We start from the raw sequence: 17,497 nt of genomic DNA, 5'->3' as shown, positions 1-17,497 counted from the left end.
CCTGTCAGAGAGTTCAAGAACTGTTCTACCTCGGAACCAACCACAAAGTTCCTCTTGGTTCTCCAGAACCCTGGTTATGCTGGTCGTCAGGAGCTGCCTGAGAACTTGAAGATCCAGTTCCGCACGGTTGCCATGATGGTCCCGGACCGAGCCATCATCATGAGGGTCAAACTGGCCAGTGCAGGTTTCCGTGACAACCAGGTTCTCAGCAGGAAGTTCTACACACTCTATAAACTGTGTGAGGAGCAGCTCTCCAAGCAGGTCAGGAGACTGATGATAATGATAGAGCTGAAGACGCCTCTCTGTGCCTCTCTCTCCCTGCAACAATCCCGTCAGATTTTTGTCATTTCTAAAACTTTCTCCTCCTGCTAAAATTCTCATTTTGCTCTAAAATTATGTAGTTTCTCAATTGTCATTTGTCAGTTAAAATCCTTATTTTGTCTCTTTCCTAATTAGATTACTACATAATCTCAATCATAATCACATGTTTCTTGTTTCTGCTTATTCAGCTTGCAAAAAGTATTTCTTATATATTTAACCTCATCATCATAATGATGCTTTTACACCAGGTCCATTATGATTTTGGTCTGAGGAACATTTTGTCAGTTTTGAGGACGCTGGGAGCCGTGAAGAGATCCAACCCGTCAGAACCAGAGAAGACTGTGGTGATGAGGGTCCTCAGAGACATGAACCTCTCCAAACTGGTATGTTTGTGTTACAGGTGTTTAGGTGCTTTTATTACTTGACATTTATGAATAACCGTCACTAATTCAAAAGTCCAGTTTGTTGTTAACACATCCATCTATGAGCTAAATTTCCAATTATTCTCAAAGAATTCCTTTTATTTGATAACAAATATAATCCAGGTGACTAACCCTAATTCTTCTTTTAACCCTCTCAAGCTTGTCTTGTTTTTATGGTACGTTTATGTTCCACTATCTATAAAAAAAATAACAGAACACTGTGTGTGAGTTCTAGTAGGAAGAAGGAAAATGCAAATTCACCATGGTGGGAAGTAGAGAGTAGTATGCTTACTTTGTTTACAAAATTGTCGTTATTTTTCATTTTTGACTGCAGATTTAAAGTATGTTTTTAATATGAAACCGAACTAATACATTTAGATTATTTATTATTATATTCTTTTCATAACAGTAAAAGCTTAACGTGGGTTCTCTCTGTCTCTCTGTAGGTGGATGAGGATGAGCCGCTGTTCATGAGTCTGATCAATGATCTGTTTCCTGGTATTGGTAGGTTGCCTCTATCACATCACATCCAGAACATCTCTCTGCTGTTGCAAACTATGTGTAGAGTTTCTTATCAGAGTGGTTTTGGATGTAAATAAAAACATATGAACATTTATGAGGAGATATTTTGGTTGTTTGATACTTGTTTGAACTGACTGATTTATTCTGTCGCAGTCATTTTGTGTTTTGCTTAGTTTTGGGTTTTTTTGCTTGCTTTTTTCTGTTGAATGTCTTTTTTATGTAGGAATGATTGTAAGGACGCTGCTAATTATGTCTGGAGATATCCTTAAGAGGAAAATAAAGTATATCTTACACTTTATTTTATCTTATATTCACATGACAGGTCTCTTTTTGTGGCTTAGTTTTACATGATTAATTTTCTAAATATGTTTTAAAGACTTTTTTTTTTCTTCCTCATCATCCTCCTCCTCTGTAGTTCTGGATAAGGCAGGGTATCCAGACTTGGAGTCATCCATCTTCAGTCAGGCTCAGCAGGCCGGTCTGATCGCTCATCCTCCCTGGATCCTCAAACTGGTTCAGCTCTATGAGACGCAGCGAGTCCGACACGGTACAGATCATTCCTTACAAAACATGAAAGTGCTGGATAGAAAATGTTAAGTTTGTCCTGAGGGTGGCGATAGAGTAAAGGTCACATTAAAATCTAAAGGGTTCATCCTCTGGAGAGCAGGAATATGAAGGATGAAGCACAAATAGGATCATTGTTATTATAATGTCATCATTATTTGGTACTAAAGACAGCCATCAGATGGGTTCCAGTACCTGTGTTTCACCACTAGATGTCAGGTTTCCCAGAGATTTTGGGCTGTCAGGTCAGTAGGTGCAGTACCTGTGTTATAAATTAAAATCTACGGAGCCCAGGAGGTGTCATTCGTGCTCTCAGTTTAGTCATTCCTGGCTAGGTATTACTTCATTTGTGTTCTCGATTTAATATCATTTTATATATTTTGCCTCATCCCATCTTATAGTGAGTAGCAAACACCTTTGTTGCAGCACATTCAGTCAGCCTGAAGTTTTAACCTGATGGTGAAGAAATTATCCTGTAAAATATGTTTAAGGAATCTCAAAGATAACTGCATTTTGTGTTAAAACCATATTAAATCCAAGGAATTCCTTCCAGAGTGTAAAAATCTGTATGTGGACTTTAAATATTCCTTTGGATCATTTGTCTTTGTCCTGGTGTTTATATTTGAGTAAAGGTTAATGATTGGTGTCAATTAGTGTTGTGAATGTATTTAGTGGTATGCACCCCTCCCCACACACACAAACACACACACACACACACACACACATTATTCTGCTAGATGTTGTACTGCTGTACAGATTGTAAATCCCCCTGAGGCAAATTTATTTATTTGTGATATTGGGCTATACAAATAAAATTGACTTGATTCATTGAAATGTAAAATTCTTCTAGAAATCAACAACTGCTGTAAAACTCAAAATAACTGTGTAATTTGGCACAAATATTTGGGGAAAAAGAGACAGTTCTGAGACAATTATTTTCAAAACATTTTAGGAAATATTGAGCCAGTAAAATGTGGGCTAATGTTAGTTTTATTTCCCCACAAGAAGGTCAAAAAGCTGTTTTCAAAGCCCTCTCCATGCTGCCAGGAATACAATTCTGGTGGAAAAACATTAAATCTTTTATTTATATTATTGAAGTACTGAGAATTTTTTGTTTAATATTTTTATTAAGAAATATGACAAGAAAAAATGTCAGTCTAACAATGAGAATCAGAGTTGAAACACAGAAACGTGATAATAGTATAATCAAAGTACTGTGAATCTCAGTGGCTCAAAAGAAAAAACAAGCCATACTTTCTGCTTTATACTATTCAAAGCTCAAGCGCACAAAAACAAAACAAGGCAAAATGAGAAATGAACAAACAAAAAACCTTCAACCTTCAAGGTTGTTAAAGCCCCCAAGATTTCCAGAGAAACTCCTGCTGTGCTCAGTATGGAAGTGAGAGCAGCTGTTCCTCCGCTCTTGCAGGTATGATGACGTTGGGTCCCAGCGGCGCCGGGAAGACGGCGTGCATCCACACGCTGATGAAGGCCATGTCGGAGTGTGGCTCTCCTCATCGGGAGATGAGGATGAACCCTAAAGCCATCACGGCCTCGCAGATGTTCGGCACGCTGGACGTCACCACCAATGACTGGACAGACGGAGTCTTCTCCACTCTGTGGAGGAAGACTCTCAAGGCCAAGAAGGTTGATGGATGTTTCAGATGAATGAATGAACGGATGTAGAGAGCGCAAACCAAAGTAAACATTTGAGATAGTACAAAATATTCTTTCAACTAGTGAAATTTGAGAAGAAGAAGAAAATCTGTCAGTGGGGTCAGCAAGAATGAATTAATGAGTTTCCTTGAAACTTGCTAAAAAATCTAGCCACTATCCAACACGATCTAAACTTAAAACTACATTTAGTTGTTTTTTAAAAACATGATATGTATGGAGAGAGAGGCGTGCAAAAATGAATACCGTGTGTCTGTTTGTGTGTCAGGGAGAATCCATCTGGATCGTGTTGGACGGACCGGTGGACGCCATCTGGATTGAGAACTTAAACTCAGTTCTGGATGACAACAAAACCCTGACGCTGGCGAATGGAGACCGGATCCCCATGGCTCCCTGCTGCAAGGTGACGAAGCAACAACCCTGAGTCTGACTGTCATGTCTCATGTTTTAATCAGCAAGTCAACCTTATTTGAATCAGAGGAGAAGCTGCCGAGTCATATAGAAGATCTGAAGTTACGTCATGTCCTTTGCGTTCTGCCTGCAGATTGTTTTTGAGCCCCACAACATCGACAACGCCTCCCCGGCCACGGTGTCCCGGAATGGGATGGTGTTTATGAGCTCCTCGGTGCTCGGCTGGAGCCCCATCCTGCAGGCCTGGTTACAGAAACTACCAGAACAACAGGCCGATGCCCTGAAAGTCTGCTTCAACTGCTGCTACCAGGTGAGCACAAGGAGAAACCTTTGAATCATTATTGGCAGCCATCAATTTCTGTTTATTTCTATACAAAATCTACTCACAGAGAGATAATCCATCACAGTCATTGTTTCATATTTTTAATTTTCTCAACTTATTTGTTATTTTCAGCTTTAATACTTTTAATGTTGTGTGGTAAATGGAATGGTATATAGAATGTCTCCATCAGTGTATTTAAGGTGCGCTGGTCAAAAAGGAAAGAAAGGAACATAGTGTTGTTATTTTTCTGTTCCTCCTTCAGGACTTGTTGGACTTTGTCTCCACTGCTGTGTCTCCTAAGATGCTGGTGCTGGAGTGTATGTACATCAGACAGACAATTGACCTGCTGCAGGTATGACAAAAAAGTAAAACATAGTACTTCAGTGTTTCTGTGTCAGTGTTGTTTACAGATGTGCACCAGAGAGCACTCTGTCATCCTATTGGTCAACGTCAAGGAGCACATCGTAGGAGATGTCAAACTCCTACGAATGCTAGACTTTTTGTCAGGGTGACGAACCACGACTGTTCTTTGATTATGTTGCACTACAAGGCCCGTTCGTTGTTCCCAAAGTCCATAATTGGGTCCAACGCTGGAAATTTGTGACAAAATCTGAAAACGAAATTGGGCTGAATTTGTATAATCTGATCCCAGCATTAATCTCCTGTTGTCCCCTCGTCTCCATTCAGTCCTCCGGATGTCTTTTTTTGTTTGAGTATGTTGATGTTGATGTGTTCAGGGTTTGCTCCCAGCAGCGGAGGAGAAACAGGGTTCCCATGGCGATGTGGGTCGACTGTTTGTGTTTGCGGTCATGTGGTCTCTTGGAGCACTGCTGGAGCTGGACGACAGAGCCAAGATGGAGGCCTTCCTAAAGGTGCGTGAATCTTTTATTTCTTTTTTTGTTGTTGTTGTCTTTGTTCGGTCTAGTGATGCGTCAGTCGTGAACGAGTCGGTTCTATGAGGCAAATTAATACAAGATAGAATAATAGGATGATCTTTTCACAATGTGCAGCCACGTGCATGCACTGACTGAATGTTGTGTTGATGTGTGTGTGTGTGCGTCCAACCAATCATGTGTGATGACAGAGATCACACAATTAGAGTAAAAGCAGGTCGGGGGGGTTGGCGGTCTACAGTTCTGAGGGACTGTAGCTGCCCTGTGTTGTTTTCTCTTTGATTTACCCATTTCAATTAGCATTTTTAACACTGGCCTGACACTACAGGTCAATCAGCTTGCCAGGCCACCAGGAATTCTCCCGGTGCTCCTGATGGCTAGTCCAGGTCTGACATTAAGATCCAAACATGGTGAGAGCCATAAGATCCGGCTCCCTTCAAAGAACCGTAATTCCCATCACTAGTTCAGTCTTGTTTGAAGTTGAGATATCTCCACAACTGCTGTCCAGATTTCCATGTAATTTGCAGTGGATACTCATGATCCACAGAGGATGGATACTAAGGATGTCTGACCTTTCCTCTAGCGCCAACCTCAGGACAAAGTTTATATTTTTATCCCCGTTACTAGTAAGTGATGCTCAAAAAAAACTACTTCATATGTTTTCCAACCACGACAAATCAAAATTGTCATAGTTGTTCTGAACGTACACACTCAAAGGCAGAGTGAAACACTGGCCATCACAGAGAGGGGGGAGATGTGATAACTGCTTAAATTCAGGGTTAACAGCACACATTTTCAGACAGTATCCCCTGGAAAACATCAGAGTTGCACACATGTTCATATTAGATAGTTACAGCAAAATGTGGTGGAATGAACATAATAAAGAGAGACATGAAGTCAGATTGTCAGTTTTGGAAAGTTACAAAAATTGTCAGACACACAGAATCAGATTTATTTGCCAAGATGTTCATTTGGTGGCTGCAAGGAGCTTCTAGAGGACGCTTAATTGTCACCCCCATCTGTGATCATTGCACAGCACTTCCTCTTCCCAACTGTGAAAACACCAAATATTGTTGTGAAACCAGAGGTCGTAGAATTTCCTCAGCAGTGACTAAATGTATGTTTTTATTTATTGAAATAGAACAGATCTGTGACAGATCTCAGTCACTCGATCACTTGGTTTACTGTTGTTGGACTTTAGGAGGCTGTAATGGATGGAATGTTTGTATCTTTTTCTGTCTGAAGAGCTGCAACTCGTCTCTGGACCTGCCGCACACTCAGGATGATCAGACCATCTTTGAGTTCACCGTCAACGAGCAGGGACAGTGGGAGCACTGGTCCAACAAGGTCTGTGGACACTAAACTTCCGCATTTCAGTCAGAGGTCCAGGAAACTTTGATACAACTCAATATTCGGCCACCTGACCCTAACCCTTTACCTCCCATGTGCCTCTTAAAATTCCCCTCAATTTGCCTCAAAGTCAATGATTTTTTCCACATATTCTGTATCTGCTCACTGCAGTGCTTCATTGCAAAAAAAAGAGGTTGAATTGGTCAAATAGACATCTGCAGGTTTTCTTCAATATCTCCACATTAAAAAACACTTTAGCAAAATGTTATGATGTGATGTTATGATCCAGGTCCCAGAGTATGTCTACCCCAAAGACCACGTCCCTGACTACTCGTCCATCCTGGTTCCCAACGTGGACAACGTGAGGACGGACTTCCTGATGCAGACTATCATGAAGCAGAGGAAGGCTGTGCTGCTGATCGGCGAGCAGGGAACCGCCAAGACCGTCATGATAAAAGTGAGACGCAGAGAGAGAATGAACACAGGAATGAAACTGTTGACAAACGTAATCTCACCTGGCAGACAGCAGCATAATAATACTGTTAGTGTCATAACTTTTACACAAATATGCAACAACTGAAAACACTCCTCTTTTAAGACTTGAAGTTACCCGTCAGACATGTTTAAGACATAAAACTCCTGTGCTCTGAATAATAATTTGTATCTGACCTGGGTTTTCCACAGAAATCTTTAATTAACCTGTCAGGAATTTTCTCCTACATGTAATGAATAAACATGTAAATATTGTTCATTTCTAAAGTTTTTCCTCTAAACACAAGATGTCTCCTACTTTACTGTAAAGTCTATTCTCAGTGTTTTGTGCACAGGAGGCTTCAAATTTCTACATCACACTTGTGTAAGTTGCATATTGAACCACGATTGGCTCCAAACTAGCTGTAATGTCACAAATCATGCCAACACACGTGTTAAAGGACACATATTCTGCACATTTCCAGCTCTATATTTATATTCTGGGGCTCTACTGGAATATCTTTGCATGATTTCCAGTTAAAAACTCCTTGTTTATCTTCTACTGGTCCTTTATGCAGCCCCTCAGTTCAGCCTCTGTCTGAAACAGGCCGTTTTAGCTCATCATCATTCAGCACAAAGAAGAGAACAACATCCAACTGAAGGAACAAGAAGAAACACGTATTTTTGAGTGGAGGACTTAAATAAATCTGGATGTTTTGATGACCAGGATTTTGACTCTAAGAGTGATCTGCAGGTTAACACTTCTCTCCATTCGGCTGTGGTAGTTGGAGCTTGTTCTTATCCTCAGCAAGCTAATGCTAAAGCTATATGTTCCTCTTTGGCTCCCCCTGCAGGGTTACACCAGTAAGCTCGACCCGGAGCGTCACCTCAGTAAGACGGTGAACTTCTCTTCAGCCACGCTGCCCGGCATGTTCCAGAGAACCATCGAGAGCTACATTGATAAACGAATGGGCGCCACCTACGGGCCACCGGCAGGCCGCAGGATGACCGTCTTCATAGACGACATCAACATGCCCGTCATCAACGAATGGGGAGACCAGGTCATCTTCAAGCTCTCTGATCTTTCGTCTTCTGTTCATTTCTTGTCTTGGTTTCTTTTTTCCTTCATTTTATTTTATTTCATTTTTTTTAAATTTTCTTCTTACTAATATTCTCTTTTCCTTCCTGACACACTCACACACTCCACAGTCAGCACATAATATACCTCCAAACACACTCACATATTGTCTTTTATTTCTAATTGTTGCAAGAAAAATGGAATAGATGCGATTAACCACTACAATTTATCAATAATCCTATTTAATCATGTTCAATGATGTTACTGATACACTAATCTGCACTTCCAGATGAACCAAGTAAATTATTGGTTTAATTTCTTTAAAAATCTATTTTCAAGTTTTCTTTTTATCAATAAAATATTACCTTATTTCTATTTGTTCTCAGATATGTCTTTATTTCATTATTTACTCCACTTGACACTTCAGCAGCCGATCACATTAACAAGCTCCTTTTCCCCAACTCTACCTTATAACCAATCAGATTGTTGATATCTTTGTCCGGCTGTCAGATAACCAATGAGATTGTGCGTCAGCTGATGGAGCAGGGAGGTTTCTACAGTTTGGATCGTCCGGGAGAGTTCATCACCGTGGTGGACGTTCAGGTAACAAACTCAACACGGAGGCCATGGTGGATGGAAGAACTGAGATACAGAAGTATTATCAGTAAGATGTACTGAAAGTGTCAAGTGCTCATCATGCAGACTGGCTTCTTTTAGAGTGTTTATTATAGTGTGTTTTAATGTTGAAGTTCATTGATATGCAGCAAATTTTAGAACTAGTAAACAAAACTCTTGTTGAGAATGTTTTAACTTTTCATCTTCCTGCCTGGTACGGTCACTTAAACTGTAGATCTAAGAATAAACTTTCCAGGATTGTTCTAATAGCTGCAGAAAAGTTGGCAAATCCCAAAAGTCCTCAGTTCAACTTTTTACAGAAAGGATGAGAAGGAAGAAGAGGAGCATCCTTATAGAAAGCTGCCATCCTCTATTCAGCCAGTTTAAGCCTCGTAAACACGTATTTAAGAAGTCCTTCATCCCAAGATCAATCAGTAGTCTTAACTCTGCAAAGAGCCTGATGAGATCTAAGCCAAAGACACAACACTGACTGCTTCTCTGTCTCTTCACATAAGAATCATGTGTAGTGCGTCTTCATGTTTTGATGAGCTGAAGTCAGTTCTCCACCCTGGTGGACAATAAAGATCTGTTCTATTCTAATTTAAAGGTCTGTATCTGATGAGCAACATATTAGACTTTTAGATATCCTTTAAATTGCTTTCAGTTTGTCTTTATGACTGATGATGATAACAGCCACTGCTGCTCAAACTTCAGTGTGAATAAAGATAAATAAAGAGTGTAATAACCTTTAACAGCTGGTGGCAGCAATGATTCACCCCGGTGGCGGTCGCAACGACATCCCTCAGCGTCTGAAGAGGCAGTTCTCCATCTTTAACTGCACCCTGCCCTCCAACTCCTCCATCGATAAGATCTTTGGCACCGTGGCTCAGGGGTACTTCTGCCCGGAAAGGGGCTTCCCTGCCGTGGTCTGCGACCTTGCCTCCGCCCTCGTACCCACCACCAGACGGGTGTGGCAGGCTGTGAAGGCGAAGGTAAAATAGTTACCTTTTCTTTTCTCTACATTACATGCTGATGTGCCTGGTTGCTTAAAATGCAGTTTCTCTGTTTGTTAGAAACATGAAACAGAAAACTTTTTTTGTAATTTTTCTATGACTCAGCGCTTTTTCTGGAGAGTTGAACCTCTATCAGCTCTGAAAAATATGGAGGTTTAATATGTTTAATATGAAACAGGTCATTGGAGGAGCCATGTTACAGAACATGCAGCCACCAGACAAATGTAATGAAATCTCTCCTCTGTGTTTCCTCAGATGTTGCCGTCTCCTGCTAAGTTCCACTACATCTTCAACCTGCGGGACCTCAGCAGAATCTGGCAGGTAAAAATCACACCAGCTAGTTTGTTTTTGCTTTTTTTCCCAACAAAACCAGACAGAATGACATGAACTATTTAAAAAAACAATTCAGAAGTTTCTTCTGCTTTACTCATATATTTCCACTTTGGAAGACTTTGCTCACCTATATTTCAGAGGTAAATCTTGTATTTTTTACGTCATGTGTTTGTCACAAGAGAAAACTACTCCTGTGCTGTCAGTAAAGTTCAAAGTGCTTCTTGAACAGTTCTCTTGTGTTGATGTGAGCAATATTTGATCAGGAGTATCTATACTATGACTCCAGTAATGGAGTTGTGTACTTTGTCCACCACTGCTGGTTACTTTGCAGGAATCATTTGGTTTCTAATGTTAATTTTATTAAAAGTAAACATTTAATAAAATAAAATTGAAGAAAATGTGCGTATCAGACACACGTATGACCCAGAACCAGATGTTACATCTTGTTCATCTAGAAGCCAAAGATCTTCAGTTTACTGACGTTGGTAGATTCAAAGATATTCAGAAGGAAAACAGACTGTGTGAGAGAATTAATTTTCCATGAAATGGTTCAACAAAACCCTGAAATATTCTGCTGCACAGATGTATAAAAATGGAAATGGCTGTTTTAATGTTGTTTTGTTTGAATGTGCTGTTAAAGATTTACTGTTAAATTATTAATGTATGCAGGCTGGGGATAGTTGTGTGTTCGACACAATAATACACATTTCCTTCAGTCATTAATTTTCACCATATTCTCGCTGACCAGTGACAGTAATGATGAGCTGCTGCAGCTGAAACTGTGCACACAGTATAATATCAGAGCTAGACATCAACACACATGTTATATGGAAACTCTTCATTCAGCATAATGAGCAGCTGTATTATGATATTTCTACACATTAATCTGCTGAAATGTTTTAAATGCAGGACTTTTACTTGTAATGAAGCGTTTTTACATTGTGGTATTTGTCATAGTAATATTTTTTGCTCTGTGTGGAACTATTGGTCAAATCCTTTTTCTTTCTCCGCCGTCTGAGAGAGAAGATATACAGTCAAATGACCACAAACAGTCTGGAGTTCATCAGTGCGAATGTGTCACAGTGTGTGATGGTGTTTGTGTGTTTGTGTTTCAGGGGATCCTGACAGTGAAGTCTGATGTGTGTCAGAGCTCTGAGCTCCTCTCCGCTCTCTTCCATCATGAATGCAGCCGAGTGATCGCCGACCGATTCACCGACAGCAGCGACAGACAAACCTTCAGCTGCATCATGGAGAAGGTGTGTGTGTGTGTGTGTGTGTGTGTGTGTGTGTGTGTGTGTGTGTGTGTGTGTTGGGGGTGCCTTTATGGTTCTCATTATAACGAGAAAATATCAACTTTCCCATTTAAATGGGAAAGTTTCTCATTATAACAACATGTTTTTCCTTATTAATACAATACTTGTTATGATGATTAAGTTTTCTAATAATGAAAGGCACTTTAATTGGTCTTGGTTCTTTCTCCAGTAGAGACACAGAGAGGAAAATATCCTCTGGATGCTGATAACAACACATCCATGTTGCTCATTAAGCAGAATTTCATCATGTGTTCGCTTTAAAAGAAAGACTTGATCAATTTATTCAAATGTTCACACTCATTAATTTCAGCAGCAACACTTTTCTTATTAAAACTAATATTTTCCTCATTATAACAACAACATTTACTTGTTTTTACATGATAAGCATCTTTTTTCTTCTTATTTTTCTCATTATAACTAAACTCTCCTATTATAATCAGAAAACTTTTTATTATTTATAACTGAGCAAATATCCTTTTTGTCATGGTGGCAGCATTATATTCTGTAACTGGGACTTTTATTGCTTCTTTAACGCCCCCTCACACACACTCAGATCACAGTGGAGGATCATGGGAGAGCTCTGATCGAGCATGCTCAGTGGGACGGCTGCTTTGTGGACTTCCTGCGTGAAGCTCCGGAGGCGACGGGGGACGAACCTGAAGACACTGAGCTGGAAGCTCCAAAGGTCCTCAGCTCAAAGCAGACGTGTTATATTTCACTTATGGCACTTTTTTCTTCTTCTAATTTAAATTTTTATAAAGACAAAAACACAAAGAAAGTAACAGATACTGTACACCAGGGGTCAGCAATGGACTGGATTTATTTCAGCATTGTTTTCTGGAGGCAGGTGTCGGTGAAAACGTGTTTTTGATACGTTTTTGTTTGTATAAAACAGTTTTTGGGTTGTATCTGAGGGCAGATATCAGAATTCTCATTAATAATCTAACACAATAAGCAGTGGCGTCATTTATGGTTGAAGTACTGTTATTAATACAAATCTGTTCTGGTCAGATAAGACAAATTATTACATTATGTAGCTGTATAAGAGTTTATAAGCTCATAGTTATTGGGATTTAGGTGAATTTTGTGTTTATATTGTTAACTACGGTAGATTTATGTGTAAAAGATTTGATGTCATCTGTAAAAGAGAAAACTTCAGCTTTCTTTAGGGGGCCGAATATTTTTGTTGGAGGGCCAGATTTGGCCCACGGACCGCTATTTGGCTACCACTGCTGTACCAATGTACCAATATCCATACACACATATATTTATACTCATATATACTGTAAATGTTTATATATAACATACAGTATATATGTTTACACTCATACATAATTAAACCCATCCACCCATGTTTTTTATGTGCATATATTAAAAAAAAAAACAAAAAAAAACAAGAAGAAGTCAGTGTGTTTGTGGTGTCTTTCCATAAACTTGTATAATTAGTGAAGTCTTTAATGATTAATTATGTCACATTTTAAATTATATTCATTCATTATTATTTTAGTAAAGTTTAAAAGTCAGAACTTCTTCTGTTGTCGTCATAATATTAAAATTTCCACACAGAACAGTAACATTCATATAGAGACACAGTCTTCAGGCTACAGAATATATGATAAATTATAATTATATTATATGACAGACCTGTGATGTTTTAGTTCTGATATATGAATATGATTGACAGGTGTATGAGCCAATCCCGTCGCTGGACGCTCTGGCGGAGCGGCTGTCTGTTTTCCAGCTGCAGTACAATGAGGCGGTGAGGGGCGGAGCCATGGACCTCGTCTTCTTCAAGGTGATGAAGGATTTCTATCAGACATGTTGGAGGTTTGAGGTTCATCCAAACTGTAACTTCTTTCACCTTTTTTTTGTCCCTGCAAGATTTAAAAACGGATCCAAAAACATTGAACTTTGTTTATATCTTGATCCGCTTTTTTAAAAAGATCTCCTCGAGACATGTTTTAAGTCAGCTTTGTGTATAATATGTGTTTTATGCAAAACAAAAAGTTTAATTACTGAGTTACAAATTCTTAAAATCACATCTACTTCTTCTCCCTCATGTAAAAATCCATATGAATATGCAAATAGCAAGATGTCTCCTACTTCACAGAAAAGTCCATGATGTCATAAATCCTGCAGGTGTTAAACTGAGATTTAAAGGACAGTTCACAGTTTTTCGGGTTTGTCTTAAAACAGCAGGCAGGTGTCTGTATGAACAGTGAAAGAGATTTTCCTCGCTGTAATCATTCCTCCTGAAGCTTCATATTAACTTCAGATAAACTTTTAAATACATTTTTTACACAGAAGGAGGACTGTGGATTTTGTCCTCCATCACTTCCATTGTAAGGTCATTATGAAGGGATCTTCTAATGGTCAGTATGAACAGGAGGAATGATTACAGCTAGAAAAAACAGCTTTAATGTTCATTTGGGCTCCTGATTGTTGTTTTAAGACACACTTGATGAACTGTGAACTGATCCTTTTAAAGTGAGAACAGAGAAACTTTCTGCAGCATCCAGCTGAAGAAACAAACAGAGAAACATGTTTTTGAGTAGAGGAGGTCTTTAATGAAAGTGTTAGCAGTTAGTCGCTAATATACAGAGACACAAAATGTAGTATTTGAAGCTCTGTGATTGGCTCGTTTCTGGCTCCAACAGCTCTCAGAGAGACCAAAAAAAACAAAGAAGCACTAACGTTCACACTTACACGAACAAAATATGCAGCTACTGTAATGAAAACATCTCTGTGGTGTTATATTTATCTTTCTATTGTCTCTGTTTGGGTCCAACGGCAGGACGCAATGACTCACCTGATGCGGATCTCACGGATCCTGCGGACGCCGCAGGGGAACGCCCTGCTGGTCGGGGTCGGGGGGTCGGGGAAGCAGAGTCTGACGAGGCTCGCGTCTTTCATCGCAGGATACCAAACCTTCCAGATCACACTGACCAGGTAACTGCCAACATGCAGCACACACCACTAACTGTCAATCACTGTTTATTAATGGATCAGGAGCATCTAAATATCATTAATACAACAGCTACAGAAGCTGAGACTTACTCACATTAGTCACTTTATACTGCAAAAATCACATTATAAAGGAACTGATATTAGCTGTTATTATAAGTTTAATTCACTAACAGTCTTAATGTCTTCAGGTTCTCTGTTGTTGTTTATATTTTTTTTTACATTTTTTGTTTGTTTTTTTCTTGGCTTTATGTTGTATTATGTATTGTTGTATTTTGTGAGATAGATGGTGTGGAGGGGATTAAATATATACAGACTACATATGTACATGTAAAGATGTGTATGAGGGTTTATAATATATTTAGCAGCTACACTGGAGAAAGTTATCTATCCACTGTTTTAATAATTAAAATTAGAAGTAATTTACAAGTTAATGTTGTCTCTGGTTGTCTGTGTGTGTGTGTGTGTGTGTGCGTGTGTGTGTGTGTGTGTGTGTGTGTGTGTGTGTGTGTGTGTGTGTTCGTGTGTGTGTGTGTGTGTGTGTGTGTCCTGCAGGACGTACAGCAGCAGTAACCTGCTGGAGGATCTGAAGACTCTGTATCGTATCGCTGGTCAGAAGGGGAAAGGAGTCACATTCCTGTTCACAGACAACGACATCAAGGACGAAGCCTTCCTGGGTAAAACTGACTGTTTTGAAATGTATCCACACCTTCAAAAAATCTGCAATTTAAACACATTTTCTCGCTGGATCAGTTCATTCTGACCACTGTGCCTTCACTTCTTCTTCTGCCTGTATGACGTGTTTGATGAGAGCTTTCAATGGAAGTGATGGAGGCCAAAATCCACAGTGTGTCCACACAGTCATTTAAAAGTCTCTGTGAAGCTTATATTCAGCTTCAGCAGTCTGAGTTAGTCATATCAAGTGGATATCTGACACATTTACAGTCTTTTTAGCATCAAATTCCCATTCCAGCTGTTGAGCTGCAGGTGGAAGTATAGTAACAAAAAGAGGAACTTTGGCACTAAAAAGACTGTAACGTTGAAAGATATCTACTTGATTTGACTTCATTTGGATGCTGAAGCTTCATATTAGCTTCAGATAAACTTACATACATTTTGTCCTCCAAGTGGATATCTGCCATTTGGGCTCCTGACAGACTTGAAAAATTGTGAACCGTCCTTTACATGTTGGACAGACGCAAACAGCACCCTGATAATTGAGCTCTTCTTAGAGTAAAGTTTGTCCTGAGGTTATGTGGTCCTTGAAATCTAAAGAATTTGTCTTGTTGGGAACAAGAATGTGAGAGGAGAAATCTGCCTGTTAGAGGAAAGGTCAGGAGATGAATAAAATCATTCTCTGTCTGTGCTTCTTCCTTGCAAATGTTTGGTTTCTAAATATTGAACCATCACTCTCTCCTCCTCTCCTCTACAGAATACATGAACAACGTGCTGGCAAGCGGCGAGGTTTCCAACCTGTTTGCTCGTGACGAGCTGGATGACATCACTCAGGATCTGATTCCTGTCATGAAGCGGCAGCATCCTCGCCGACCTCCGACCCCAGAAAACCTCTACGACTTCTTCCTGTCCCGCGTGAGGAGCAACCTCCACGTCGTCCTCTGCTTCTCGCCTGTCGGGGAGAAGTTTCGCACTCGTGCCTTAAAGGTGAGACAAAGACTGAGTCATGCCTGAGTCTCGTCTTGCATCATAACACAACTCTGTTTCACATGAGGGATGAGATAAAAGAAAAAGGTGAAATGAGATAAGATTTGACTTTAATGTTCCTCTGAAATGTGTTTTGTGTCAGAAGCCAACTGTTTGTCACATATACAGACAAAAAAAGACAAGATGGACTGATGAGACAAGAGGTTCAATGGGAGCAATTAACACAAATTCAAGAAATCGCTGCAATATTTGAGAGAGTTTGCAATTTTGCTAAATTACAGCAACTTTTCCACATGAAATGTACAAATCAACAGACTTGATTTGGACCAATTATGGCATTTGGTGTTGCAGTAACTTAAGTAATCGCAGCACATTCAGCAAGGATATAAATGAAACTCAGTTACAATATTTTCCTTTTTATATAACTTTGAGTCCTTATGGTTCTCATGTTCAGAAGATACATTAAACATTAGCACTGAAATATAGATGTTTCTGTGATCTGCAGGATGCTTTTCATCCAAGGAAGTCATTACATATGACTCTTCATTGATTGTAGTTTTTTTTTTTTTTAAATGCTTTATTTTCCTTTGATTGTAGTTTTTAAGAAAAGTTGCTAAAACGCTGTGAAACCCTGAAAGGACTGATGAGATGTGACGAGATGAAAGAATGTGATGAGATTAGATGAATGTACGGGATGTGGTAACATGAAATCATGTGATGTGATGTGGTGAAATGTGATGACATCACACGGTTGTAGTGCCGTCACCCCATATAAAGGGCAGAAGATATTATTTGGCACTTGAAACTTTTAAAGGGTTCGTGCACAAAAAGGTGATGATTATGAACAAAAGCATTAATGAAACAGGGAAAATGAAACGTGGGAAATTAAACTGAAGCAAAGAACAAACAGACCCCTGACCCCTGACCCCTGACCTCTGACCTCTGACCTGAACAGTTCCCAGGCCTGATATCAGGCTGCACAGTGGACTGGTTCCAGCGCTGGCCTCGGGACGCCCTGGTGGCCGTATCGCATCACTTCCTGTCTCAGTACCAGGACCTCCGCTGCTCAGAGGACGTAAAGCAGAGCGTGGTGGTTACCATGGGAACCTTCCAGGTAGTGCTCACATTGTCATCAGACAAACTCCAGTCAACCCCAGAAATAAAAACACATGAATGAGAATTTGTCTAAATTTGAAAATATGGCAGGAACGGTCGCTGCTGCTCACTTTGGGATCAGGTGTGTGTCGTCAGATTCCGATCACATGACCTCTCTCCCTGCAGGACCTGGTGGCGGAGAAATGTGCAGAGTACTTCGAGCGTTTCCGCCGTCAGACGTTTGTGACGCCCAAATCCTACCTGTCCTTCATTGACAGCTACAAGATCATCTACGCAGAGAAGATCGCTCACGTCGGCACGCTGGCCGAGCGCATGAAGACGGGTAGATTTATTACTTATTACCAACTAGAGAAGGATTCACAAAACACAACAAATCTCGGACTTTATTTAACATTTAACATTAATGCTGAATGTACATTCTTTCCAGTTTTTCACACAGATAAAATATATGTT

The 17,497-nt window shown here is 39.9% G+C and overlaps 1 protein-coding gene across 1 annotated transcript in view; it reads left to right on the top strand.

The window, feature by feature from the left end:
• Positions 1–17,497, top strand: part of dnah5l (dynein, axonemal, heavy chain 5 like) — a 64,261-nt gene that overhangs the window by 26,564 nt on the left and 20,200 nt on the right. The window contains exons 42-64 of the mRNA XM_044339121.1: positions 67–261; positions 570–704; positions 1,190–1,247; positions 1,681–1,812; positions 3,259–3,476; positions 3,772–3,906; positions 4,048–4,224; positions 4,499–4,588; positions 4,974–5,108; positions 6,375–6,476; positions 6,769–6,936; positions 7,805–8,011; positions 8,539–8,631; positions 9,399–9,635; positions 9,912–9,977; positions 11,105–11,245; positions 11,856–11,987; positions 12,987–13,097; positions 14,097–14,251; positions 14,822–14,943; positions 15,699–15,928; positions 16,884–17,042; positions 17,210–17,366. Of these exons, the coding sequence (XP_044195056.1) occupies positions 67–261; positions 570–704; positions 1,190–1,247; positions 1,681–1,812; positions 3,259–3,476; positions 3,772–3,906; positions 4,048–4,224; positions 4,499–4,588; positions 4,974–5,108; positions 6,375–6,476; positions 6,769–6,936; positions 7,805–8,011; positions 8,539–8,631; positions 9,399–9,635; positions 9,912–9,977; positions 11,105–11,245; positions 11,856–11,987; positions 12,987–13,097; positions 14,097–14,251; positions 14,822–14,943; positions 15,699–15,928; positions 16,884–17,042; positions 17,210–17,366 (3,355 nt within the window). The remainder of the gene's footprint in view (positions 1–66; positions 262–569; positions 705–1,189; positions 1,248–1,680; positions 1,813–3,258; positions 3,477–3,771; positions 3,907–4,047; positions 4,225–4,498; positions 4,589–4,973; positions 5,109–6,374; positions 6,477–6,768; positions 6,937–7,804; positions 8,012–8,538; positions 8,632–9,398; positions 9,636–9,911; positions 9,978–11,104; positions 11,246–11,855; positions 11,988–12,986; positions 13,098–14,096; positions 14,252–14,821; positions 14,944–15,698; positions 15,929–16,883; positions 17,043–17,209; positions 17,367–17,497) is intronic.

This window comes from Thunnus albacares, chromosome 21 (assembly GCF_914725855.1).
Source record: "Thunnus albacares chromosome 21, fThuAlb1.1, whole genome shotgun sequence".
In the NCBI taxonomy this organism is placed as follows: Eukaryota; Metazoa; Chordata; class Actinopteri; order Scombriformes; family Scombridae; genus Thunnus; species Thunnus albacares.
Note: the sequence above shows the minus strand (reverse complement) of the source record. Positions and strands in the feature narration are given on the sequence as shown.